A 23,337-nucleotide genomic window follows, 5' to 3' on the forward strand; every position below is an offset into this window, starting at 1 on the left:
GGCTCTAGGAGCAAAAATTGCTATGATAATGCAGCATGATAGTCAAATTCTCTGACATCATTCTTAGCAACAATTTGAGTCGTCGAGCCGGCGAATATCGTTACCGGTTCCGATGCTTGCCAGGGCCAATCTTATCAAAAATAACCTAATGCCGTCGGCGAGGACCATGGTTGTCAACCTTGTCAACGGTCATGAACACGCATTTGTAACGCTGAGTAAAGAAATGAGCAATGAATCGTTTCTTTAAATCGATATTCTTACATCAGACAATGAGGCACTTCTCCTCCAGAGGCAACTCGTCCTAATCCCTTCTAGGTCTCGAAGCGGAGGTTGTTTGAGTTGGATACTAAAAATAGACGGCTATTTGTATTTCACTTCCGGTCCTCTACCCTACGGGTAGGCTTGGCAGGTCTTTGGCCGACGGAACGCGTTGACCACGCGGCGAGTGGTCAATGCATATGTCCCTATGTCATCATCGGTAAGCTTTCCGGAACAGTGCATAGCGGTCTACTCTTCGTTTGAGATGATTGGAAGAGTAGCATAGCAGTACTAGTGGAGTTGCATTTGACATCGCCATAGGCAAAATACTATCTGAAGTTGCGTGCTTTTCGTCAAAACGATTCACGAGAATAGTGCGTGATCGAGCGCACCATAAATTATCCTCATTGATTTGTAAAAGGGCTAGGATATGTTACATATAATACATAGAAATGTTTCCACTGAATCACAGAATAAAACTTACGAAAGAGATCCTTGCTGCAGAAAGACGAAGGTTTATTTCCTGCGGTATCGACCTCCTTCGACCGCTGCTTCCTTTGCAATCTTGTCTTTTTTTCGCTCATGCATTTCTTTAGCCTTCTTGTTGATATCGCTCGCTTCTTGAGTACTAGGAAACCCGATATCCCAATACGCTGGAGGCGTAGCAGCACGATCCCAATTATGGCGATGCCGCGAAATGGCTTTCTTATGAGAGTCAATATCGGATTGACGAAGTACGGAGCCGGAAACGTTCGATGGAGAGTGCGCGCGTCGGCGATGCTCCTCGGGTGAGGAGGATAGATGTGAGTGTCGCGGGCAAGGCTTGACAGGTGTATTTGGAGGAGACCGCCACAATGGCTGTTTCAGCCGACTCGGAAGCGGCCCGACGTTTTCGTAATACTAAGTATAACGGGTCAACCATTGGTTACTGATGAGCAATGAGCAATGGACAGCAGCCAGCTCACCTCGCGGCAACACTCGCAGTCCCCCGCATTCAATTTTCGGCGTTCATCTCGGTTTCTGACAACTTCATCGTACTGGAAGTTCTTCCCTGCATTCTGAGCAGGATCGATTTCGTAAAGAGCGTTGATACTGGTACTGCATCGGAACAGCGTGAGTCATTTATCAGAGCAGATAACAGATAAACTATACGTACTCTTGAGGACCTTCTGTCGGTTTGCTGTACCTTCCGCGTCCTTTGAATGCCGAGTAGTCCTCCAAATGCTTTTGCCCACGATTCCGCGTCGTGAGTGGGGTAACAATAGCGTTATCACTTTCCTTCGCCTTTTCTTTCGAGGAAGGCCTAGGATCAGAGTGCGAGATCCTTGAGACATCAGTTAATGCTGAAGGTTCGCGACGGAGCTCGTGGCTGTTCTCGCTTAGCCTACGAAGTTTGTTGGGTCTTTCTGATTCACGATGTAGCTGGAATGGTTCTATAGTCCTAATGGCTTGTACAAAATCTGTGCCGAAGCCGCTAACTCGACTTGACCCAGCTATCGGGGTGGGTGCCGGGATTTTGGTTATAGTGATTTCTCCTGTCCGACTGTTGGTCTTTTCGATGGGAATCGCTGGTATATGGATGAGAAAAAGCATCAGAAAGGTAAAATGGCCATACCTTGCGAGTCATCTTCAGTCTCTGAAGAGGCTTGTATATGCGGCTCTATCGAGGGGGAACTTGATCTATTTAAATTAATTGGACTTGACCTGACATTGGCATTAACTAGGTGTGCAACAAGGCAAATTTATGACCACTCACGAAGGTTCCGGTTTCACTTGAATGGCATCTGGCATTGGTTGGGCTGCAAGGGGTGTTGTTGGTATATTAGCAGATCGATGCACATTGAACACAGTTGGTGAAGCTGAAGGCGCAGTCATATTTGTGACTGTTGAAAGCAGAGATTTGCGAAGTGGCAGAGCCTGCGCTGCTTTCGAAGGTGTAGGGGATTCGGACCCAAATCGTCGTTTACGTGTAGTAGCGACAGGCGTGTTTTGGTTCTCCTTGTCATGTTCATCCTCTTTCTTAACCCGAGGAGAGTCTACAAGGGATTGCATTAGCAAGATTGGTTATAGCACGAAACATATACATACCTATGGCATCCTTGCGGTCAGCAATCATTTTACGCAGCCTGGTTCGGTGTTCATCGATGAGTAACATTCGTCTTTGTTGCTCCTCTAACGAAATGCCGGGTTCATATTCATACTGACGACTTCGTATATCCTCCGGATGATGTAGACGGTACGTCTTCTTCCAATTCTTGAAATCAGACTGGTACCTCTTGGTAGCACGTTCTCTGATCACAACAAGTGCGTCATATTGCTTTTGAAGCTGACTGCGTGTTCCATCAGGGAATATACAGTGAAAAAAGAGCAATGCCACATACGCGTGTTCCTTCACAAGTTTTCGATTCTCTAGCTCAGTTTCCTTGCGTTTTTCTTCAGCACCTTTCAGCTTGGCCCGAATTTCCTCCGTATCCGCCTTATAGACAGCTAATTGTGCCTCAACTTCTTCCAGACGCTTAAACGCCTCCAGGAGTGTCATAGGGTAGTCCGCGGAGTCGATGGCGACCTGTGCTTCAAGTACATCGCTATACCCAAGTGACTGGGCTAGACGTTGGCCAGTATTGCGATAATCAAATATAGTCTTCAGATGTTTATCGTTTTGGTGCTTCAGTCTTTCCACCTTTGCCTCTAACTCGCGGATTTGACTCTGGTACTTGTCGTGGATGGCATTGTCTCTGTCCCGCAGAGAAGTGCTCGTGTAAGTGGTATTCATGTTGTATTATGTGATTCAGAGTTCATATCACTGATAGGGCATAGAGTATTTGTTGGTGTACGAGAACAAGGATTGCCAGTGGTCAAGGGGCACCGAATGGACAGGGATTGTTTGGGTTGTGCCAGGGCCGTTAGTCACGGACGCGCTGTGGTAACAACAGTCACAATACACGTGATCGAGTTCAATAATTCAACGGCTTACAAATTACAGCGGCGATTCAAATGGGTAGTCATACTCTAGACCTCTATGGTGTGTACTGGTGTTCAATGAACCACTAATAGGGTTAATTCATGTCATAATTAATCTTTAGAGCTCAGTTTCTACGTAATATTTTACGACTTGGGGATCCTAGACATAGAATTTGAAAGTGGCGGAGACTGGCGGAAACCAAACTCAAAGAGGAAAAAAATAGGTTACATAATCAGAGATACCGATTCTTGAGTCGGATGACGACGAGCTCAGAGTCAACATTCTCGACAGACACGTTCGAAAAGCATGTTTTTCGATCTTAATGTCCCTATTAAAAAGACTCAACAACGAGCAAATGCTTCAAAAAAGGGAAAACAGCCTCAACAGGAAATCCCAGCGTCTTGGACACCTTCTGAAATCTCAGACCTCGAATCACGAATTGATTTACTGATTCACTGTAAGTGCACTTTGATATCCATGGTGCCCTGCTAAGCATCTTACAAGTAGGATATTCCGTGATTGGGCTCTCCCAGACCGTTCATAAAAAAGTGGATCCAAAAACACACGTTAATGTTCTAGATAGCCTCCTCGGTAGGCTTCAAACACGTCCAGGGATCGTGTTCCTGAAACGATTGAATATTGTACTTGATTCAGAAAGCGAGAAAGGATTCGGACTGGTGAGTTGTCATAATGGAAAATACAAATCATGTCTTATCGTTCTCGTACAGATAAATGCAAACGTTGCTCTGTTCAACGGCTATGATCTGATAGCCCTCGTCCCTACAACACACAACACATTATCTCTTGCGTGTCTTACACACAGTATGCCAACACCGTTGACCGCGCATATAATCTCCCTTCCACTTACTCTACCACGCCTTCCGTATCACCTCAAACACACCCTTATCCGCACAGCGCTTAAAAATGGCGCTGTATTCGAAATAAACTATGTCGGTGCGCTCGGAGGGGAAAACGATCCAGTTCTTGTGGATGCCAACGTTGCTGAGAGTGGCGCTTCTGCTAAAAGAAATTGGTGGGCGTCTACCCGTGAACTCGTCCGAGTGACAAAAGGCAAAGGTCTTATTGTCAGTGGAGGTGTCATAGCGGAGGCGGATTTGCGGTCACCAAGAGACATCGGAAACATGTAATGTGCAATCGATAGCATCCCATTATCGTGTCACTGACTTTTCTCTACTTAGAATTTCGCTCTTGGGCCTTTCGCAAGATGCGGCTCATGATGCGTTGACGAAAACACCGAAGTCGCTCATCATTCGTGCTGGTTAGTTAGATTTGTGTCCCTCCTCTAAATTTACTGATATTCTCCCAGAAACACGAAAAACGTATCGGGCGGTATTATCTGAACCAAAGGTCGTTTTTCCCCCTCATATGGAACCGATGGGCTTGCCCACACCTCAAGATACAACTGAGGTCAATACCCTCAAACGCGCACGGGAAGATAACAGTCTTACAGTCCTACCGCCCTCGACAAGTGCAGCCAAGAAAAAGAAACGTAAGCCGAACAAAGAGGTCGCCTGATGCGGCGTTTATTTATGTGTCTACACTTGGAATGATTCTTCATGTCACTGTTCTTCCGGCCCTGGATTTTTGTTGGAGCTTCGTTTTGTCAATTATCCTATCGCAACAAAACGAAACTCTTCATAGTTTCATGTCTCGAGGACCATAACGTATATGCATAGGTCAGTGTATACGCATGCGTCAAGTTTTTAAAATTTGATCATTTGGGGTGTGGTGTCTTAGGATCAATTTAAGCTCCAGCTATACGCACCACACATACACACACACAAGCAAAATTCTTGTCAACTCTTGATCAGAACCACTTGGTTACTTATATGGCTATATGACTGAAGAGTCGCTTCAAACTCACTTTAATTTGTAAGGTTCAGTCGGTCAACCCGCCTCAAGGCTGGCGTTAGCATCAGACCGATAAGACGATGCAATGCGAAACGACCTCCGTGTCCTTTCTCTCTTTCAAGGGCCGGTATGAATTAAAGGTTCATGAACACAAGCATGGAAGTTTAATAGACTAACTCAAAGAAGCAGGAAGTTGCTTTTCCATTCTTATATGAATAGGCACAGGGTCTCATGTCTAACCCACTGTCCCTGAGAAGACTTGATGGGTTCAACGGAAGATCTGATTGAGAAAAGGATACGAAAGGCCATTCTAGAGTTTTCCCATGCTGTTGTTTCGTTATCCTTTTTTCAATATTGACTGCGTGGCCAGAAGATCCGTTGGAATTCATAAAATTCCTTCAACTTGAACGCCGAGGTAGGATTATTGAAATGTTATCGAAGTTTGCATAGACCCGGCCGCCGACTTCAAGTACGTTTTTAAAGTAGCCCTTCTCCCTCCGCTTCAAGTTGTGAATGAGTCCAAGCCTCCAAAGGCTTCTAGTAAAGTGTACCTAATTTTGTCTCTTCTACATTGCTTCTCCACAGGGACTTGGCGAAACCATATGGGTAATTTACGTCTAAGTTTCACTCTCAATAGAGTTAATCTGCCCTAACGTTCTTCCTTTCCCTTTTCTAGCACAGATGACATCGTTCACGAGACCTAAACAGTCTACAAATATCACCGTCATTGGCAAGTCATTGGCGCCGTCATATCCGAGCTCTGCCGTACACTAGGACGACTGTTGTGTTTCGCCCGTTGACCCTGCTTCGCTGTAATCGCTCGCCCCGACAACACGAGGTGGATTCTTTGGGCTTCTTAGACTCTAGATATATAATGACAATCTTCGTCTGGCTGCCGTTGGCCACTTCAAGCGAACCTAGCTGCAATGTTGTTCTTCGACTTTCTTCACGACATATTCACCCGTCAAAGAAATAGCCACACCAGCTTCTCTGAACTTCCAGATGAGAAGAGCTCTTCGCATCATAATAGCCATGTGTATCATGTCAACACCGAAGCCAATTTCACTAGTGCTTTAGCTCCCATTACGCGTGCAAGACCTAGTGCTATCTATGATGGGGGCTACGGTGAACAAGCAGAGCGAAGGGGAGTGTGTTTACGCATTGCCAACGGCGGCGCTGGCCAGACGGGACTCATCGGAGCATGGGCGGACGCTTTCATCCGTTATATGGTTAGCAAAAAAGGTGTCGAACCTTTCCAAGTAAGTGATGATATTACTACGGCTACAAGTTTGTGCTGATGCCTTTCAGGTTGCTTGGTACCTCGGAGACACGACAGAAAGCCTCGCTTATCTAGTAGCTGGCGACGTCGACATTGCTGTTACGTATAACCCTGCTGCGGAGTCGCAAGTAGTACGTTCGGGCGACGCAACGGATATTGCTTATGTCTTTCGGGTCAGTCAATGGATGCAGTACAAGACTCAAGTTCATTCGTGTTGACATTGTAATAGGACCATTTCATGCTGGTAGGACCACCGTCTAATCCAGCAGGCTTAAATGACAGCGATGACATTCAAACGATGTTCAGCAAAATTGTTGCAAGTGGGAACGCTGATATAGCTGTAAGTCCCAGGGTGCTACTTTAAAACTACTTTTAATCTTTCAAACAGGTCCCGCCGCGTTCGCGCCCTCCGACTCGTTTCCTTTCTCGCTATGATAAAAGTGCCACAAACATCAAAGAAAGCTTGATATTTGCTACCATTGGCCAGGTATTTCTATTTTTGAGGGTTGTTACCGATAATGTTTCAACAATATTTTAGGTTCCTTGGGCGCTTGATTATTCAAAATGGTACCATCAGTACCCACGATTTCCCAAAGAATCACTCGAGGCAGCAGCTGACCTATCTGAATACACCCTCACCGACAAGGGAACGTGGCTAGATGCCGCTCAATGTGTGACATCGCAGCTGAAAACTTTCAAAATCGGAAGCGACAACGCCACTGACCTCCTCCTAAACCCCGCACACGCACTGGCAGGCAAACGGGTGTCTGCTGCAAATAGTGACACATGCAAAGCATTTATGAAATGGGTCACCTCCGCTAACGGTGGACAAAAGGTCATTGAACAGTTTGAAAAGCATGGACAAGTGCTGTACTCGAAGGCACCATGATTGTTGTTGATTGAAAATAAATTTTACAATGTATTATCCATCATGATTTGGATGAATTTTTGCCTACAGGACCAGTACCCGCCATAGTTTATTTCTTGTAAAACTTGAGAGGCCACATACCAAACACTTAATATTCAAGGTCTAGAGCGCATCGCGCCCCGATCACCCAAGCAGAAGATTTGGCTCACCAAATTTCTTTAACCTGGAATGTTTGAAAGACGTTCACCACGGTTATCTGGCGAATTATATGCTCTAAAACGATTGTTACCGGTGACGTAGTGAGTATATTATAAATTCACACGTAGACTTTGGCAGGATATTTCAGAGGTGGATCCACGACTTGTCATTACTGGGATCTCAGTACTAGTTTTTACAGACAACCCGTTCATTCGCTCAGACATACTGTTGACGACGTTCAGTCACAGCTAAAAATGGATCGTTCCTGTCCAACCATCGCATAACAGGAGCCTCTGCCCCCGAAGGGAATACAGGAGGGGGCTGCTTTGCTTCCTCAATGGCACGAAGGGCAGCAATAAGAATAATCACAGAAGCTATGATCACTTTGAAAGATGTAGTGAGTAATTAGTAGAACTGGGACTCGGCATAAATACTCACTGATTACAACCCCGATCCAGGAAATCGCAGCCATTGCGGTGACGCCATTACAACAGCCTTGGCCAATGGCCGTGAACATTTCGTTATGTCCCGAGAAGCATCTTCCCTTCAGCTTAATGGTTAGGACAACCCCGGATACTATCCAGAATACATCCTTAGTTTGGTGCCCATATAGATTGTCAGAAAATGAAAAGGACTAACAAGCAAACAGTGCCACGACACCAGCAGAACAAGCTGCGTCGACCAGAGTAGGGTCGCTAGATTCATCTTTCGCTCGTTGTATCCTATGTTTTGCGTAAGCATATTACAGCCCTGCGAGAAACGACCATAAATCTGGGCACGCACAAATAGATACACGACGCGAAGTGTCCTAGAGCCAAAATAATGGCAAAGCAGACTATTCCGAAGAGGAGCACTAAATCATATGTGACCCGCGTGAGCCCCAACCAAAATTCGAGTAAGATGACCGTACCATCTTTCTTGGGATGAAGGTACGAGAGTGTCAAGATCCCAAGCAACAAATTGAGAGTTGCCAGGAAGATTGCAATTCCTTGAACGCATAACAGATCAAAAACACGAAACTGGGTGACAAATGCTTGTGTATCTCACCAATATAGAGCCACCTCTGGCAAAGAACGTTAAGCAACCTCTTCATACGCAAACGCAGGAGGCCGGGCCCGCCGGACTCGTTTGTAGTCGTAGCTGTCATATCGTTTTTATGTGTGGTGATGTCAGTGAGGTTGTGAGTCGTAGTGTATCGTGATATCCGTCAACGGAAAGGACAGCAGGTTGCCAAAGGCTCAGCCGAATGACAATGAGAGGTTAAGGTCCAGCCTGATGGTGGTGGTCAACAACAACGTTCCACTAGGCTTTGAAGAACTCCCCATTTGATCTCTACCATCAAGTATTTAAAACTCCACCCGTAAGCGAAGTCAAGTGCCGCAGAGTTTAGGCCACGGCTTCTTTCACATTATTATAAACTCCGGATCCCTCAAGGGATAGAAATGAAAAAATATACATATAGGAAGAACGTGCTCCTAACCTTCGGCAATAATCTTCATTTTCAGACTGACCTTGAAGTCGATGTTCCAGTACAGAGTATTTCGACCACACACTCAATGGGGCTCCGATTAAATATGAAACTAGCTCAAGTACAGCCCCATCCGCGTTCGCCGGTTCCTTCGATCCTTATATCAGGTATTGTAGGTTGATACGAAACTCGAACGAAGCTGATGAGAAAAGTATCTACAGTATGTTGGTGAAGGTGAAGGTGCAGTTATGTTACTAGTTTCCTTTCTAAAATCCAGTCCCAGGACCTTGAAGCGCAGGGTTCCATCCTGTCATATAGAACCCCACCATGGAGCAATCATGACCGCCGAGTATGGCAATCCCGATGCGGGCGCTTACTACCCAATTTCTCACTACTTCAACGTTTCCGAACTACGTACACATCAGATGTAGCCAAAGGCCCGATTAAGATCTCCAGCCTCTGCAAATCATGTTGGTACCATGATGAATTATAGGTTCCATTGCATTATTTTGTGCTTCATCTTTGTTGCCTTTGCGAAATTATTATCATACTTCTCTTACATATTGTTGTTGAAGCCTACACTAGAAAGAGACCATAAGTGTACAAAGGTGACATAATCATGAATCATAACCCCGCTGTCGCTGAGGTGTCAGGGGAGGGGAAAGCATAGCAGGATCTCGAGGGTTTAGATTATGGTTTTGATTTTGATTTCCAAATGCCCCGGGGACAAAATGCATGATGACAGGCGACACCTGAAGTGTGCCTGGAGGAGGCGGATGTCCTTGCACTGGAGGAGATTGCGTCTGCGTCTGCGTCATATTGGGATCACTCGGCATAGTTGTCTGATTTTGAGGAGGGGAAGGAGCGATATAATAAATAGGAGGAGGGCCCATAGCACCCACAGGCGGCAGAGTCATAGGCTGGTACGGTGGATATCCATAGTGATACTTATTTGAGTGCATCTTGCTTTTCGAACGATGTTTCCGCGGTCCACGCGGAACAGTATGTGGTACGGGCATGGGAGCTGGGTATGCCGCTGGTATGCCATACGCAGTGTACGGTGCATACGCTGGATGACCAGGATATGCATAGGGATACATAGTAGGTATAATGGGACTTGTGCTCCGTTGAGGCATGTACGGCACATTCTCACGTCCCGTCGCGTCCTCGCCGCTCCTCATTGTCGACCAAGTTCCACGATGTCGCTTCTGTCGATGACGTTTCGACTTTGAGTGATTGTGAGCGCCTAAGTTCTGCCACCTTCCCGTCTCCCGTGAAATAGGAGATTCTATTGGTGATAAGGTATTTCCAAAGCTCATAGTTGTCCGCGGAGAAGAAGGGGAGCCACTGCTCAGCAGATCAAGGTCCCTACTCCCTCTACGCGACATAACAGCGCGGTACCAAGACGCCATTGGCTTTGTTTTTTTCATCGCTTTCACCTTTGCCCTAGCGCGATCCGAGTCACCAGGTCGGTAATCGATCGTCACGCGCTCCTGTGCAATCCAAGGAAGATTATACAGACCTTTGAAGAACTTTTCGATAGGTGTGAGATCAGAAGCAAAAGAGGGGTCGTAAAGGGAAGGCACAGCCGATATCGTATAACTCGATGGCGAGCGAGGTGATGAGAGGACATCCCCTGGCATCATTGAGTTCGTCATGGCGGCGGAGGGTTGAGTAGTGTTGTTAAGAATCCCAGTATGGGCTGAAGGTGCAGCATTTACGGGGCCATTTGAAGGTCCTTGCTCGGTCTGAGACCCCTGTCTATTAGCACGAGTTGGCAACTGAGTCTGGTATGAAACCCGTGGCCCTGGCGTGGGCTGTCTCGGAGGAGGCGGTACAGATGCAGACTGCGTCCTGCTAGGCGCTTGAGAATCCGTATTGTACATCATAACCGTCGTTCTGTCGTTCAATCTATGCCTGTCGTACTCCGCATCCTCTCTGTACATAGATTGATGAGGTTCGATTCCAGGAGGTCCGTCATAGAAATGTGCCTGTTCTTCCTCTGCTATTCCTTCAGACCCAGAAGCTGGGGTGATAGTCACGATAGGAAATTGCGGTCCGGCAGTGTTTGTTCGAAGGTGATAAACTGTTGCGGGCGTAGAACCAGGAGGTAACGAGCCATTGGCGACAGCCATACTCAACCGATGAGCAAATTGGGGATTGGAAGGTCTGATCGATGGATTGGACAGATAGCGAGGAAGAGTATTCCCCCTCGTCATACCCGTAACACTCGTCGATGTCCCCTCGTCCGTATTAAATGTCCCTTTGTGTTTCAATTGTCGCTTCTCTTCGCCTCCTCCCTTCAAAACAAGCTTTGGAAGACGCTTGAGACCGCTGAAAAAACCTCCCATTAAGGAACGACCCGGTCGAGCTTTGGGTGAACTCAGCGGTGAACCCGGTGTTGGCGAGGTTGGTAAAGGAATAACGTTCATGTTTGCCTCGTCCCTACGCTGAACATCATCGTGTTGTTGGCGATACGCAAATTGCCTTTCAGGATGTGGTTGAGCAGTCATGTAGTCTTCTTCCTCCTCTTGCGTCCCAGCATATTGAAATGCGGTCCGCGACTGATACAATTGAGATTCGGGCACTGGTAACGGCCTTGGGGCACGTAGGGGAGTCAAATCAGCAGAAAATCTCGATGACTCCGGTGGTGGTCCTGGTGGGTATAGCTGGTTCTGTGCGACCCATGAACCCGTACTGACACTCGCCTGGCTCTGATGGGAGCCTCGTGTCATCGTCCGCCGCATGGCATCTTCTTCCGCAGCTAGATCGCCCCTGTAAGGCTGGCGGGTTTCGTAGTAGTCCGTCATTAACGATGACGATCCACAGGTCCTAGAATGAAGGACCGGAGAGGATGACGGTGTAAGTTTAAGGTATGACAGTGAACTTTGGCCTTGTTTTCTTCACAGCTGGAGTGAGTGGCATTCTGTTGTGTTTGAAATGAAGCAGGTTATCGAAACCCATGAACTATTAAATAGAACATGCCTGCCGTTCGGGGGCTGTTATCCACCTGTGATATGGGGCATGGGGAAGAGTTGTCCGGGCACGCAGCATGAGGTTGGCACGAGGCAAGAGAATGCCCCCATCATCCGAGATGTATATTAAACTCTGACAATCCTACATTGGTTAACGAATAAGAGACCATTCATTGCCCTACAATTTGAACATAAATCCTAAGTCAGGCTCGGTGTTCGCAAACGAACTTGTGAGACGGCCAGTCATTCGTCTACACACAAAAATAAACTAAAATAAACGAGAATGGTCGTAGATATAAATTCATATGACATACCTGACACAGCTTCGAGCAATAAAGAACTTTTTTGCACCTCTGGCATTTGCTGAAGACATTTGCATGCTCCGGTTGTTCATTTCCGCATGGCCAAAAATTGCATCTGACAGCAATACTCCCAAAGTTGGATTTGTGGATCAACTTTGTATCCTTGACCAACGAGCGGCACACGGAATGACCAAATAATGCGCAGTCTACGTCCGTACATTCAGGCGCATCGCATCCCGTCGGATATGTGGCCATTAGATCGCGAGGAGGACAGAAATCGGGATCCATGAACAACGCTTGCGCTTTGATGGTTGTACTCTTGGATACAAACACGATGAAAGGAGGCACATAGCCAACTTTCGGATCAGATAGGAGAGAACGAACTAGAAGATCAGTTTGGAAGAAACAAGGCCTTGTTCCGGAGGGAATTGCGACAGAATCGATCTCGAAAACTAAAGAACATCTGAGTAACCGAAACCAAGACAAAGCTGGCAATTTTGAATGAATTTACATCGTTTGCGTTGTTCGTCGCGAGACCAGTTGTCTTTGCTGAGTTCCTCCCAGTACCCAAGGGCAATATCAAGTTGCTCTGAAGACCAGTCAACAAAGATTATGGGGATGTCCGCACCATCGAAATCAAGCATATTTCGCATGATTAGCATATCAAACAACTGTACGTTATCAGTGGTGCGGCACGTAGGACGGAAAAATCGAGTCCCACCATGGAACTCAGAAGATTTGGAATTGAACCCTGGATTTGGTTTTGTCCACTTTTGCTTTGTTGTCGAGAAGATCCCAAAAGCTTTGATGTGCATACCACTGAATGCGAAAATCGGCGAGACAGTACGAAAATAGAGGTTTGCTGCGCCAAAATTGGTTCCCTTTTTCCACGCAATGATTCGAGTTTTCAGACCAGAGTTTTTCATCGTTACTCGGTACGCAGTGTTGCCTTGCGATACCTTTTTGAACCAGTTTTCTATAGACGATCCTCCAGGTCTAGTGGAGCTTGTAGTTGCTTGAAAAACAGCGTCCCGAATCTGTTCAACGGTGTTCTCATTCATTTCATCAAGGACAAGTTGGCATTGAGATAGCGTTGCGTCTTCAATATATGCTGGTTCATGACGAGCTGCCATAAGTTTTGGATTCTGAAGGTGGGTGGATGAGATGGACAAACAGTGGTTGAAGATGAAAGGAATAGATAGCATTGGATTTTTTTATGTACCAATATTATTACTTAATTCACAGGAATAATCTTCTTTTGGTAATGATCTCATTTTTCGGCACCGTCATCCGTTTAGCTTCGGCAACGATGTTCAACGTTATGCATGCCGCTACGACCCAGTAAGTGCGCGTTCCCCGGGCAAGGGTTGAGCAGGGTCCTCCTGCCCGGTATAAAGACTGACGACGAAAGACCCACTGAAAAATCTCAATCCCAGAGTACTTACTTCTTCAGCCTCACTTCGTTTTCAAAGTTATGCCATCTTTAGCAGCAATCCGTGCATCGAATGCTGCGTTCGCACATTCATCGACTTATACGCCGGTAGCCGTGTTTGTTGGAGGCACATCTGGAATTGGGGAAGGGATGGTTCGAACTTTCGCCGAGAATACAGGTGGGAAGAGTAACATCGTTATTGTTGGGCGGAATCGTGGTGCAGCAGACCGCATACTCGACTCTTTGCCCAAACCTAGTTCGGACGGTGACAAGAAGTTCACGAGAGAGTTTGTGCAATGCGATGCTACTCTCATGAAGAACGTCCAAAATGCTACGCAAGAGATTCTTTCGAGACACCCCAAAATCAACTATCTCATCATGTCGCCGGGGTTTGCGACGTTATCTGGACGCGATGAAACTCCTGAAGGTATTGACAAGAAGTTGGCGGTACACTACTACGCCCGATGGAAATTCACGTATGATCTCCTTCCTGCGCTTACCAAGGCAAAGGACTCCGACGAGAAGGTGGCTGCCATGAGTGTTTTAGGAGCTGGAAATGGAGGAACTATACTAGAGGACGACTTGCATTTGAAGAAAAACTACTCAATCAGTAATGCGGCAGCCGCTGCTCAAGCGTACAGCGACATGATGATTGAGGTGAGCTTTATTCTCATATTTTTCGCTTTTTCTTTCTGTTTACACGGTAACCCTTCACAGTCATTTTCGGAACGAGCTCCAGGATTAACTTTCATTCACTCTTCTCCTGGCTTCGTGCGTACGGCCATTGGTGCATCATCTCCATCAACGGCATTGCGATGGTCAATGAAAGTCCTAGGTCCCCTTACTCGACCTTTTTCCGTCTCTGCAGACGAATGTTCCCAGTACATGTGGCATGCTATATACAGCACGGCGAACAAGCCCGGACCATGGAGAATCGGGCCCAGTGGTGAGGATTTAGAAAAAAAGAACTACGTCGGAAGTGACAAGCAAAGAAAGCTCGTATGGGATCATACTGAGGAAGTTATTAATTCTGCTCTTGCAATGTAGCCCTCTAAAAATTAGCTTGGTAATGTAGCGTTGGTTGTTGCGTAACTTTGTCCGTCACTTGTAATTACTTGTACAGTACTCTAAAATACTGCTTTGCATTGCAGTTATGATTCTGGCTCAGTTCTTTGTATTAGTCGGCTTTAGCTTGTCGTTGGGGGCATGACACTTCTTTACGGGTCCTGTTATGTAGAAAAACAAAGTAAAGCCAGTCATCCTTCAAGATTCAGGCCCAGGTCGCATGCGTGGCTTATTTACGTAACAAAAGCGCGCAACAGCATTTTTTTTTAGAACGGCATGCACCTAGGGTTTTGCAATTAGCTGGAATATTTCCACCAAGTCTTTAGAAAGAACGAAGGTCGCTGGACGTACCCGTGGGAATATCCTGTATAAATGTACACAGGATGTTCCCACGCTTCTGTTCTGTACAGAACTTTGAAACTTGAAGACATTTGTGTTCTGGGCATAAAGGAACTCATCTTTAGTTACGTAAATCTGGTTGTAACCTCATGGGCGCTTAGTTCAACTGACTTGGAAAAATGAAATTTGATGTCGTCAAAATGTTGAGAAACTTGCGCCTTGAATTTGAGCCGTTTTTGTAAACTCTGTTACACGTTCAATACGACCTTTATCATTCCTCAAATGCTTTAAAACTCTCTCAAAAATTGGGATAAGCTGATAAACTGGCCCCTGAGGAATAGAAAAATCACGAGTTTCCATCGATCAAAAAAGCGGATCGATAAGAACCGCACATTTCCGATGCCATTGCGCGCCCATACATACTAGTTGATCCCCACCACTATATCCTAAGTCTAACAAAATGGGTGCATCTGAATCAAAGCCGTCTTCCAACTCTCAATCTACTTTGCCAGAAAGCTACGATGGATTAAACTTCTACGAGATTCTCTGCGTCCCAGTGGATACGACAAACGAGGACATAAGAGTAAGTTAGCACTACAGTTTTGCTTGATCAAATTTTTAGAAAGTTCATTTTGTGTACTTCTAGCGAGCATACTACAAACGCGCCAAGTCAACGCATCCTGACAAGGATTCCACACCGGGCGCCAAAGAGCGTTTTCAGAAACTGAATGAAGCCTACGAGGTTTGTAACGCATCCTTTTATGACAACTGTCCTTCGTCCTCACCATATACAATACAGACGTTATCAAATCCGGAGGTACGACCATATATCATCCGTGGTATTTTGACGGTGCCTAAATACTGGGACATTAATAGAAGAGAGCAGTATACGATTTGGAGCAAGAAAATGAGATGGAAGAAAAAACAAAGACAGAGTTTGGAGAATTCGGTTCTAGCTCAGCTATGCCAGGAGAATGGGAAGCTTCTGAGCTCCCGACCGGTACTCAGACACCAGGCTGGTTTGAATGGCTGTTTCTTGGGAGATCAACATCGTTCAGCGAACCTTTTGCTCGCTATAATCCAGAGAGGTATGCAAATTATCATAAGCATCTTCCTCTCTCCCGAGGGATCTCTGCAAAAGATATCGCAGAACACTTCAACTTCTGCATACATAACGCGATGTGGAAAGAGAACGGGAAGGATCTGGTAAGTATTTAAACAGTTCTTGAACTTTTACATTTATGTTTATCATATTTTTCTTTATAGAACTTATGTACGGTGTTGCGAAACTTTTTCGAGTGCATAGCATATGACGAAAAGAGATGCGGATACAATCAACCAATTCCGGGCTTTGGTCGCATCAATTCGTTTTGGTGTCCAGACGACGGGTATGGCCAGGACTACGCTCAAGATTTCTACATGTTCTGGCTCAACTTCGACCCGTTGAAAACATTTGAATGGGTACATTCATGTTTCACGTATTCAAACGACCCTGTTATACTTAGATATGTCATACAATTTTCTATACATAACCTTCATGTTCAAAGTTTCGCTCTCTGCTTCTAGGAAATTAGAACAAGAGAATGAAAAAGTGTGTAGGGTGATGAAATCCCAGTACAATGAAATTATTCGGGTATGCTTGGAACTGTTTCCCTTAACGAGCATTTCCTAATTATCTTTTAAGGCGGCTGTTGAACTGATGCTAGCTGGAGACCCTCGGGTGGCGACTCACATTGTCATGAACCATTTCAAGGGCCTACCTCAGATTTCTATGGATGAATTTTGTCGCCGGTTTATCAAACAAATTAGACAGAAGCGCAAAGTAACCAGAGAAGATGGCCCTGCCCAAACTAGAGGACCATCGAAAAATCAACGCAAGAAGCAGAAGCAGCGCAACAAAGCAAAGAACAAAAATTCTTGGTAGTGAAAAACCCTACAAAGTATTACCAATTATTATTGTTACCAGTTCCCTAATATCTGTTTTCTTGTATCGATTGGATCGTTGAGTTTATTCACAAATTGTCCATAGGTAGAATCTCTAGTGGTCTGTACATGCAAAAAATGTGAGAGTGTTTGGAGAGGTTTGGAGCTACAGTAATCTATTATGATTATGACGCAAGGGAAGCAAATGCGTCTTGGCGACTGTTCTCTTGGTATGATACAATCTGAGTGAAGACCCAATAGGATTTTAGCCAAGAATGTGTATGTGCCCAAGGAGACAGGCTCAAAATGCCCGACGACTGAGCTAGTCTCTGCAAGTTCTTTTGTACAAGCCACTACCTCCGACATTGAAGCTTGAAGGGCGGGTGACGATACCTCAGTCAGAAATGATGCCCCACACTCGTTTTATGCCATTAGTTTATTTCATCTTACTGTCTGGTGAGGAGCTATCCAGGCCTTTTATCCCCTGTGATCCTACCATTTCATATATTCTTAAACTGAATTGTCTTCCATAGCATATACCAACGTTGCTGCAGAGCCAGCTACACTCTTCCATGTCACCACTGCGACACCGACGACAAGCTCACTTCCATACAGCCTCATCCAATCCGGCACGACAATTGTGCGCCCAATCGGCACAGGAACCGATGGAAAAACGACGTATGTACAGGAAAACGTCGTGAGCTTGGTTGTCGCACAATTTCCCGCTGCCAACGGCGCGCAGCCATCACAATCGACGCTCCTAAGCACTCCCCTCACACTGCAAGGTATGTTTCTCTCTATCCCTCAATATAGAACTCTCAGACTCTTATCATTCCGACCCCGACGCAACACTGTGCTTCGACAGCAACTTTTGCGGAAGATAAGAATGGATACCACGCAACGCGTTCGCTCTCACTCCCGTCCCCCGAAGGCACCGGTTCATACGAGCCAGGTCTCGATGAAAAATGCGTATTCAACTCTGATGGCACTGGATCATGTGTACGGATTGATATCACCCTGGACCAGCAAGGAAGCACTAGGCGAACGACGACGACCTACAGCGGCCAGCTGCAAGCTTGGCACACCGTCGGCGAGACTGGCGGGACGACACCTAGTGTCACGGGCAATTCGGCAAAAAGAGGGGGACTAGCGATAGATGGTGGTGCGCTAGGCATGATTGCGATGACAATGAGCGTATTCGTTTCAGTCTTGAGCGGCCTTGGAGTTCTTGGCTTCGGAATCTGGTAATTCTGAGGAGTTTAATTTATTATATGTATTCGTCGGAAACATATTGTATTGTCATCTAGAATATCCTTCATTTGGCTTGAGAACATTTGGAATCGTAAAAGGTATGGACATACCCAAAAATTGATGCTATAAAGATGGTACGAACATTAAAAGACAAAAACAAATGACAAGTAAATCACAAATGAAATGAGTACAGCCTAGCCGTCAATTGCCCACTACGCGTGATAATTCATAGAATCTGTTCTCTAGACTCTCGATATCTTCCATGATTGTAGCATGCCTCCTCTCCAGTTCGTCGTACCATTCCTTAGAAGATTGCTCAGCCATGTTATACCCCCTGTTTGTCGTCCCAACGGAATGCCGTCTGCGGTGAGTCTGGGTCTGGGGTGGCATTCGATCTAGAGATTTATCATCTTCCTCGAGGAAAGAAACAGGCCTAGTTGAATCCGTGTCACATCCACTAGAGTTAACCTGCTTCTTCGTGCCTACTGAATGCCTACGACGATGTGTCTGAGCTGGAGGTCTTGGTAGCAATAAGGGAGGAAAACTAGACTTGTTATCAAGTGATACTTGTGGGTCACTATCTTGTGCCTGCGCCTTCGTGACCTCAGGTCGGGAAAATGTCCGTTCCACAATCTTCATGGGTTCGCCAAGAGGCATGTTCATTGGCGAGACTTGAGCCAATGGCGGCGGCGGCTTGCCAATTTTAAAGTCCAAATTGATGGCGCCAGTAGAAGGAATGCTAAGCAGACCGCTGGATGTGGTGGTAGTCGTGGCCGTGACACTGCGATCCGCTAGAGGAACCAAATTTGAACCAGACATAGAGCGCTTCCGGCTTAGCATGCCCGTTGAGCTGAAACAGCCACTGACAGTCGGAGTAGCACTTCGTCTCGACATTGACATCATTGACATGGCTGACCCTGGTCGAGGACTCGGACTAGGGCTAGGTGGGCCTCCACCTTCTGAATCCGACGTCTCTGAAGATACATACTGATCTGTATCTTCATTGTAAATTTGCTGAGGTGGGTATGGGTAGGAGACATCGGAGGCGTCGTGGTGCTCATCGATAATGAATTTTAGCTCTGGGATGACTGCTGAACGTCCTATCGAGCTTACACCACTGTAATCAGGCCGCGGGATTGGGGTCGTGAATCGATCAAACCGAAGCTCCTTCCTCGTTCCGTCTGTTCCCTTACTCATAGTTCCCGTCATAGACCCGGATCGACGTCGCCCCGAGTTGGCGCCCTTGCTTCCGAATATGTTCAAAACTTTCGGCTTTCTCCCACTCTCCAAAACCTTTTTCCGCGCACTCATCCCGACACAGTCGACGAGCTGTTTCATAGCTTCGCGATCCGAAACGTTCCGCCGGGGTGCTGTCCGACGAATTGTACTCGTGCGTGGGAGGGTAGCATAAGGTGAAACTGCGTAAGCCTTCACAGGCGTACTGAATGCATGGAAGGGACCAGGGGTGGAAAATGTACCAGGGCCCCAGGTTGGGGGAACTGAAAGTGTGTTATGCGTGTGATTGAAGGGTCCGGGTGTTTGATGTACTTGCTGTGGGCGAAGAGGGGTACGTATGAGAGGTCTTGGTGTTGGCTGTGTTTCTGAACTTTGACTGGTATACAAAACCGACGTCGCCGCTGGAGTTTCGTCAGGGAAGGCATCTCGGTTTGGACCCCATGAAAATCCAATAAAACTGGTCGCAGAATTTGAGGCACCCTCCGTAGATACCGCCAGAGGAGTGTTAAGGTGCTTGGATGTTGAACCTGGACTGGGTCTCAAGACCGACAGTCCTGGTGATATATTGGAGGATGGCTGAAAAAAGGCTGAAAAAGCAAATCCTTGTGAGAGAGACGCCGATTCTTCATATGGTTCATTCATTGGTATCTCATCAGGTTGCGCAGGTTGCTCAGGTGAGGCGTAAGTAAACTGAGGAAGATGTAAGTCAGCTGGTGCTGGAACTGCAGAACAGTCAATACAGTATGATAACATATGAATGACATGGATATACCGGTCGAAAGAGTGGTCCAATTAACTCCGTTAAATAACGGATGATCTGTTATTTCCATCACATTTCGACGACCTAGACGTTGTTTTGCATGTGTCAGTAACCTGAAGATTAAGTGTCAGTGGGTGGCCGACAATACACATGGACTATTCTGACCGCCGCAAAAAATGTTGATATTCATGTGAGACGTCCACCTTTTGGTCGAATCGTAGGCTTTTCTAAAAATGATACAATGAATGAACAATGGTATAAAAAATACAGAAAACTTACCTCATGGTTCATTATCCTAGTGTATGTCTGCCTAATGTCATTGGCGAAAAATGGTGCAACCCCGTAAACCATTTCATATAGCATGACACCCAAGCTCCACCAATCGGTCTCAAGACCATAGCCTTCTGTTTCCTTTGTTTCTCCAAACTTAATGGGTTCATCTTCATCTTCCATCTCAAGAGCTAAAAGAGCCTCCTCGTGTGCCTGCAAAATTTCGGGAGATATGTAATCACATGTTCCGCAGGGAACGAGGCAATAGCGCTTGGCGATGAGTTGACTGCCGTCCGGATTTGGAGGAAGAAGAGGAGCAGAAGAGCCGAAATCGATGAGCTGGAGATGTGCATCTGGCGTCAAAACGAAGTTGTGAGGTTTGATGTCTCTGAAAAGAATGTTAAATGAGAAAAAATAGACATCTACAGGGCATACCTATGCACGAAGCCTTGAAGATGGCACCAGTGGATGGCACTGACAATCTGTGGGATCCACCACATCATATCGGACTCAAGGATCCGCCCATCGTGAGGACTTGATTCGAGAACATCCCAGAGAGTACCGCCTTCAGCATAATCCATGACCAGGCTGAGATGAGTGGGCGTTTGAAATGCACATAAAAGATGTGGCACCCATGGTGTATCGGTTTTCAACGCTTGAAGAAGGATATCTCGCTCGAATTGGGGAGAGCATTGCTACATTATAAGCTTCAGACCGATTTTTCGTGGTGAATTAGATGAGATACAAACATCTCTAGTCCGCAATGCAAATTTCTTTTGGATCGATTTGCGTACGTAGACGCAATTGTCTAATTTGCATGTAACAACATCGATCTGAATGCGAGAGGAAGTGAATAAAAAAAAAGCAAAACCCACTATCGAACGTACCACGCCGAACTGACCATATTCCAAGGTTCCAACAACATCAAGGTCTCTATCTTTGAATCGCAGAGCATCGACCTCTGTTGTCTTCGCTGATTTTATGCATTAGGGACAAGGTTGACAGTAGTATCCTTCACACTGACCTGTCTTCCCAATTACATTCTGACCATGCATGAGGCGATCAAGTGCTAGTCCTTCTGCATCTTCGTCTCCTCCGTCGGTTTTGAGCAGCGACGCCAACCGATTTTTCCGCTGGTGCCATGAGAGAGACATGCATCAGGCCTTTTGTCGATGTAGGAGTATCGTCAAAAGGCTTGGGCGGCCAAAATGTAGCCTTCAATTCACAAATGCTATCTCGGTGGTGGTTGCCGAATGGTACTTAGGTACCCAGCAGGCAAGTTGAACATGCGTACGTAATAGTGCGTGAGAGGGTACCTTTCTATAATTAGTGCAAATTAAATCACCTTATAATTTTAAAAAAAGCGGTCGTAGTCACATCGTGTATGGTGTAACGGCTAACATTACCGCCTTTCATTGATATGAACGCGGTAGCTCGGGGTTCGATTCCCCGTACGCGAACTTTTATAATTTTGATTAGTTATGGTTTGTTGATTTTCCTACCTGCTTTTGGTCGTGCTCTACGAATTATAGGGAGGGAGTGTAGTTGAAGACTCAAGTTCAAAAAAAGGTCCTGTGACATCTAACCATATTCTTTTTGGCCTGCTTTTAAACAGACAAGCCATTAACTATCGAAATTAACCGCTCGGGTAACATCCGACCACTCATCAAGGACAGTCAACCAACGCCGACACTTGTTCCTGACATCTGCTTCAGCATCCTCTCCCAGAATCAAATAATTAGGCCACGGGCGATCTTTAGCGCGACCCTCTCCCGTTACAACTTCGATGATAGCTTTTACAGCCTTGTCAGGATCTCCTTTCTCTGTCCCTCCGACAGATTCGAATCTAGTTTTACTAATTCCGCGAAGCTTGTCGTAAGCCGGGATGGGGTTATCAGTGTAATATGAATGTCCGTAGATCCCCTCTGTTCGAAATGAACCTGGAGCAACAAGCAATACCTTTATGTTGAATTGGGCAAGTTCGGACATAAATGCTTCAGTGATGGCTAAAGAAAATAAATCAGTGAGAATTTTTAGGAGGTTTGGGAATAAAGAGCGCTACCGTGAATAGCTGCCTTAGATGCAGCATAAAATCCTGCGATCAGAACAGTAAGTATGCTGCAGATTGGTGATACGTGTGATAAATACCGAGACCCTAGGCAAAAAGATTTAAAAAACCGTCAAAGCACAATAGTATGATTACCTACCGGTAGCTCAGCTTTCCATGCAGACCGACTTCCAATAACCACCACGCAACCATTACTTTCCCTCAAATACGGTAGGGTGGCGGTAGTAACGTCTAGTGTTCCAAAAACGTTGGTTTCAAATTGGCGACGCAATATTTTTGTCCTATGCAAATCAATCTTATTAGCCATCGAGAAGGACAATTACGCAGAAATAGACCTACCCTCCTTCTTCCACCATTCCGGGGACCCCAAACCCTATTAATAAGATAAGAGACATGGAAGAGTTTTTAGCGTAGCGTTGTGCACACCTGCGTTATTTACGAGCACATCAATCCGCTTCCAAAAGGTGATGGCCTGATCAATCTTTGTTTTAATCTTCTCTTCTCCGTCTGTTACATCAAGTTGCAATGTCCGCAAACGTTCCATGTATTGTGAATCCAGCTCTGAGATGACGCTCTCTAGCTTATCTAAAGACCGCGCTGTAGCGATAACGAGATCTCCTCGAGCGAGGATCGAAGTCACCAAACGCTTTCCAAATCCTGAAGAAGCACCTGTATGTATTTCTAACGTTCAGCAATCTTCAATTGGGTAGAGTCATGAAGGAGAAATCTTACCTGTAATTAACCATACTTTGCGATTATCTTCTAACGACGATTGTGCCATGAGAACAAATTATGGACAGCGAACACAAAA

The 23,337-nt window shown here is 46.0% G+C and overlaps 10 protein-coding genes and 1 non-coding gene across 11 annotated transcripts; 5 read left to right on the forward strand and 6 right to left on the reverse strand.

Moving 5' to 3' along the window:
• Positions 1 to 774: 774 nt before the first annotated feature.
• On the reverse strand, positions 775 to 3,031 carry JR316_0011871 (uncharacterized protein; the record flags this gene model as incomplete). Its single annotated transcript, XM_047897513.1, has 7 exons — positions 775 to 1,158; positions 1,224 to 1,356; positions 1,415 to 1,826; positions 1,874 to 1,962; positions 2,015 to 2,294; positions 2,347 to 2,588; positions 2,640 to 3,031. 7 exons carry the CDS (start codon positions 3,029 to 3,031, stop codon positions 775 to 777), a joined length of 1,932 nt encoding a protein of 643 aa, XP_047743922.1.
• A 495-nt stretch (positions 3,032 to 3,526) lies between these two features.
• On the forward strand, positions 3,527 to 4,756 carry JR316_0011872 (Ribonuclease P protein subunit p30; the record flags this gene model as incomplete). The annotated part of the gene is made up of 5 exons (XM_047897514.1): positions 3,527 to 3,677; positions 3,725 to 3,897; positions 3,949 to 4,364; positions 4,420 to 4,499; positions 4,548 to 4,756. The coding sequence occupies 5 exons, from the start codon at positions 3,527 to 3,529 to the stop codon at positions 4,754 to 4,756; spliced, it is 1,029 nt and encodes a 342-aa protein (XP_047743923.1).
• A 1,262-nt stretch (positions 4,757 to 6,018) lies between these two features.
• JR316_0011873 (Putative ABC transporter anion-binding protein) lies at positions 6,019 to 7,260 on the forward strand (the record flags this gene model as incomplete). The annotated part of the gene is made up of 5 exons (XM_047897515.1): positions 6,019 to 6,351; positions 6,401 to 6,544; positions 6,601 to 6,711; positions 6,760 to 6,858; positions 6,910 to 7,260. The coding sequence occupies 5 exons, from the start codon at positions 6,019 to 6,021 to the stop codon at positions 7,258 to 7,260; spliced, it is 1,038 nt and encodes a 345-aa protein (XP_047743924.1).
• Positions 7,261 to 7,653: 393 nt separating this feature from the next.
• On the reverse strand, positions 7,654 to 8,584 carry JR316_0011874 (uncharacterized protein; the record flags this gene model as incomplete). Its single annotated transcript, XM_047897516.1, has 6 exons — positions 7,654 to 7,820; positions 7,876 to 8,013; positions 8,077 to 8,159; positions 8,221 to 8,290; positions 8,348 to 8,425; positions 8,485 to 8,584. The coding sequence occupies 6 exons, from the start codon at positions 8,582 to 8,584 to the stop codon at positions 7,654 to 7,656; spliced, it is 636 nt and encodes a 211-aa protein (XP_047743925.1).
• A 938-nt stretch (positions 8,585 to 9,522) lies between these two features.
• On the reverse strand, positions 9,523 to 11,715 carry JR316_0011875 (uncharacterized protein; the record flags this gene model as incomplete). The annotated part of the gene is made up of 1 exon (XM_047897517.1): positions 9,523 to 11,715. The coding sequence occupies one exon, from the start codon at positions 11,713 to 11,715 to the stop codon at positions 9,523 to 9,525; it is 2,193 nt and encodes a 730-aa protein (XP_047743926.1).
• A 919-nt stretch (positions 11,716 to 12,634) lies between these two features.
• JR316_0011876 (uncharacterized protein) lies at positions 12,635 to 13,315 on the reverse strand (the record flags this gene model as incomplete). The annotated part of the gene is made up of 1 exon (XM_047897518.1): positions 12,635 to 13,315. One exon carries the CDS (start codon positions 13,313 to 13,315, stop codon positions 12,635 to 12,637), a length of 681 nt encoding a protein of 226 aa, XP_047743927.1.
• A 341-nt stretch (positions 13,316 to 13,656) lies between these two features.
• Positions 13,657 to 14,661, forward strand: JR316_0011877 (Oxidoreductase; the record flags this gene model as incomplete). Its single annotated transcript, XM_047897519.1, has 2 exons — positions 13,657 to 14,271; positions 14,332 to 14,661. The coding sequence occupies 2 exons, from the start codon at positions 13,657 to 13,659 to the stop codon at positions 14,659 to 14,661; spliced, it is 945 nt and encodes a 314-aa protein (XP_047743928.1).
• Positions 14,662 to 15,478: 817 nt separating this feature from the next.
• On the forward strand, positions 15,479 to 18,189 carry JR316_0011878 (DnaJ-like protein subfamily B member 14; the record flags this gene model as incomplete). The annotated part of the gene is made up of 9 exons (XM_047897520.1): positions 15,479 to 15,601; positions 15,665 to 15,760; positions 15,818 to 15,835; positions 15,895 to 16,224; positions 16,285 to 16,479; positions 16,703 to 16,840; positions 17,268 to 17,397; positions 17,475 to 17,726; positions 17,807 to 18,189. 9 exons carry the CDS (start codon positions 15,479 to 15,481, stop codon positions 18,187 to 18,189), a joined length of 1,665 nt encoding a protein of 554 aa, XP_047743929.1.
• Positions 18,190 to 18,393: 204 nt separating this feature from the next.
• On the reverse strand, positions 18,394 to 21,612 carry JR316_0011879 (Serine/threonine-protein kinase MRCK gamma; the record flags this gene model as incomplete). The annotated part of the gene is made up of 8 exons (XM_047897521.1): positions 18,394 to 20,150; positions 20,201 to 20,301; positions 20,354 to 20,415; positions 20,468 to 20,846; positions 20,894 to 21,153; positions 21,208 to 21,291; positions 21,346 to 21,431; positions 21,483 to 21,612. The coding sequence occupies 8 exons, from the start codon at positions 21,610 to 21,612 to the stop codon at positions 18,394 to 18,396; spliced, it is 2,859 nt and encodes a 952-aa protein (XP_047743930.1).
• A 224-nt stretch (positions 21,613 to 21,836) lies between these two features.
• JR316_0011880 lies at positions 21,837 to 21,918 on the forward strand. The gene has a single exon. It is a non-coding gene; the product is annotated as a tRNA-Glu (tRNA).
• Positions 21,919 to 22,081: 163 nt separating this feature from the next.
• JR316_0011881 (putative oxidoreductase YusZ) lies at positions 22,082 to 23,307 on the reverse strand (the record flags this gene model as incomplete). Its single annotated transcript, XM_047897522.1, has 7 exons — positions 22,082 to 22,464; positions 22,521 to 22,553; positions 22,607 to 22,613; positions 22,666 to 22,807; positions 22,866 to 22,899; positions 22,953 to 23,195; positions 23,259 to 23,307. The coding sequence occupies 7 exons, from the start codon at positions 23,305 to 23,307 to the stop codon at positions 22,082 to 22,084; spliced, it is 891 nt and encodes a 296-aa protein (XP_047743931.1).
• Between the last annotated feature and the right edge of the window lie 30 nt (positions 23,308 to 23,337).

Source organism: Psilocybe cubensis, chromosome 11, assembly GCF_017499595.1.
Source record: "Psilocybe cubensis strain MGC-MH-2018 chromosome 11, whole genome shotgun sequence".
Lineage (NCBI taxonomy): Eukaryota > Fungi > Basidiomycota > Agaricomycetes > Agaricales > Agrocybaceae > Psilocybe > Psilocybe cubensis.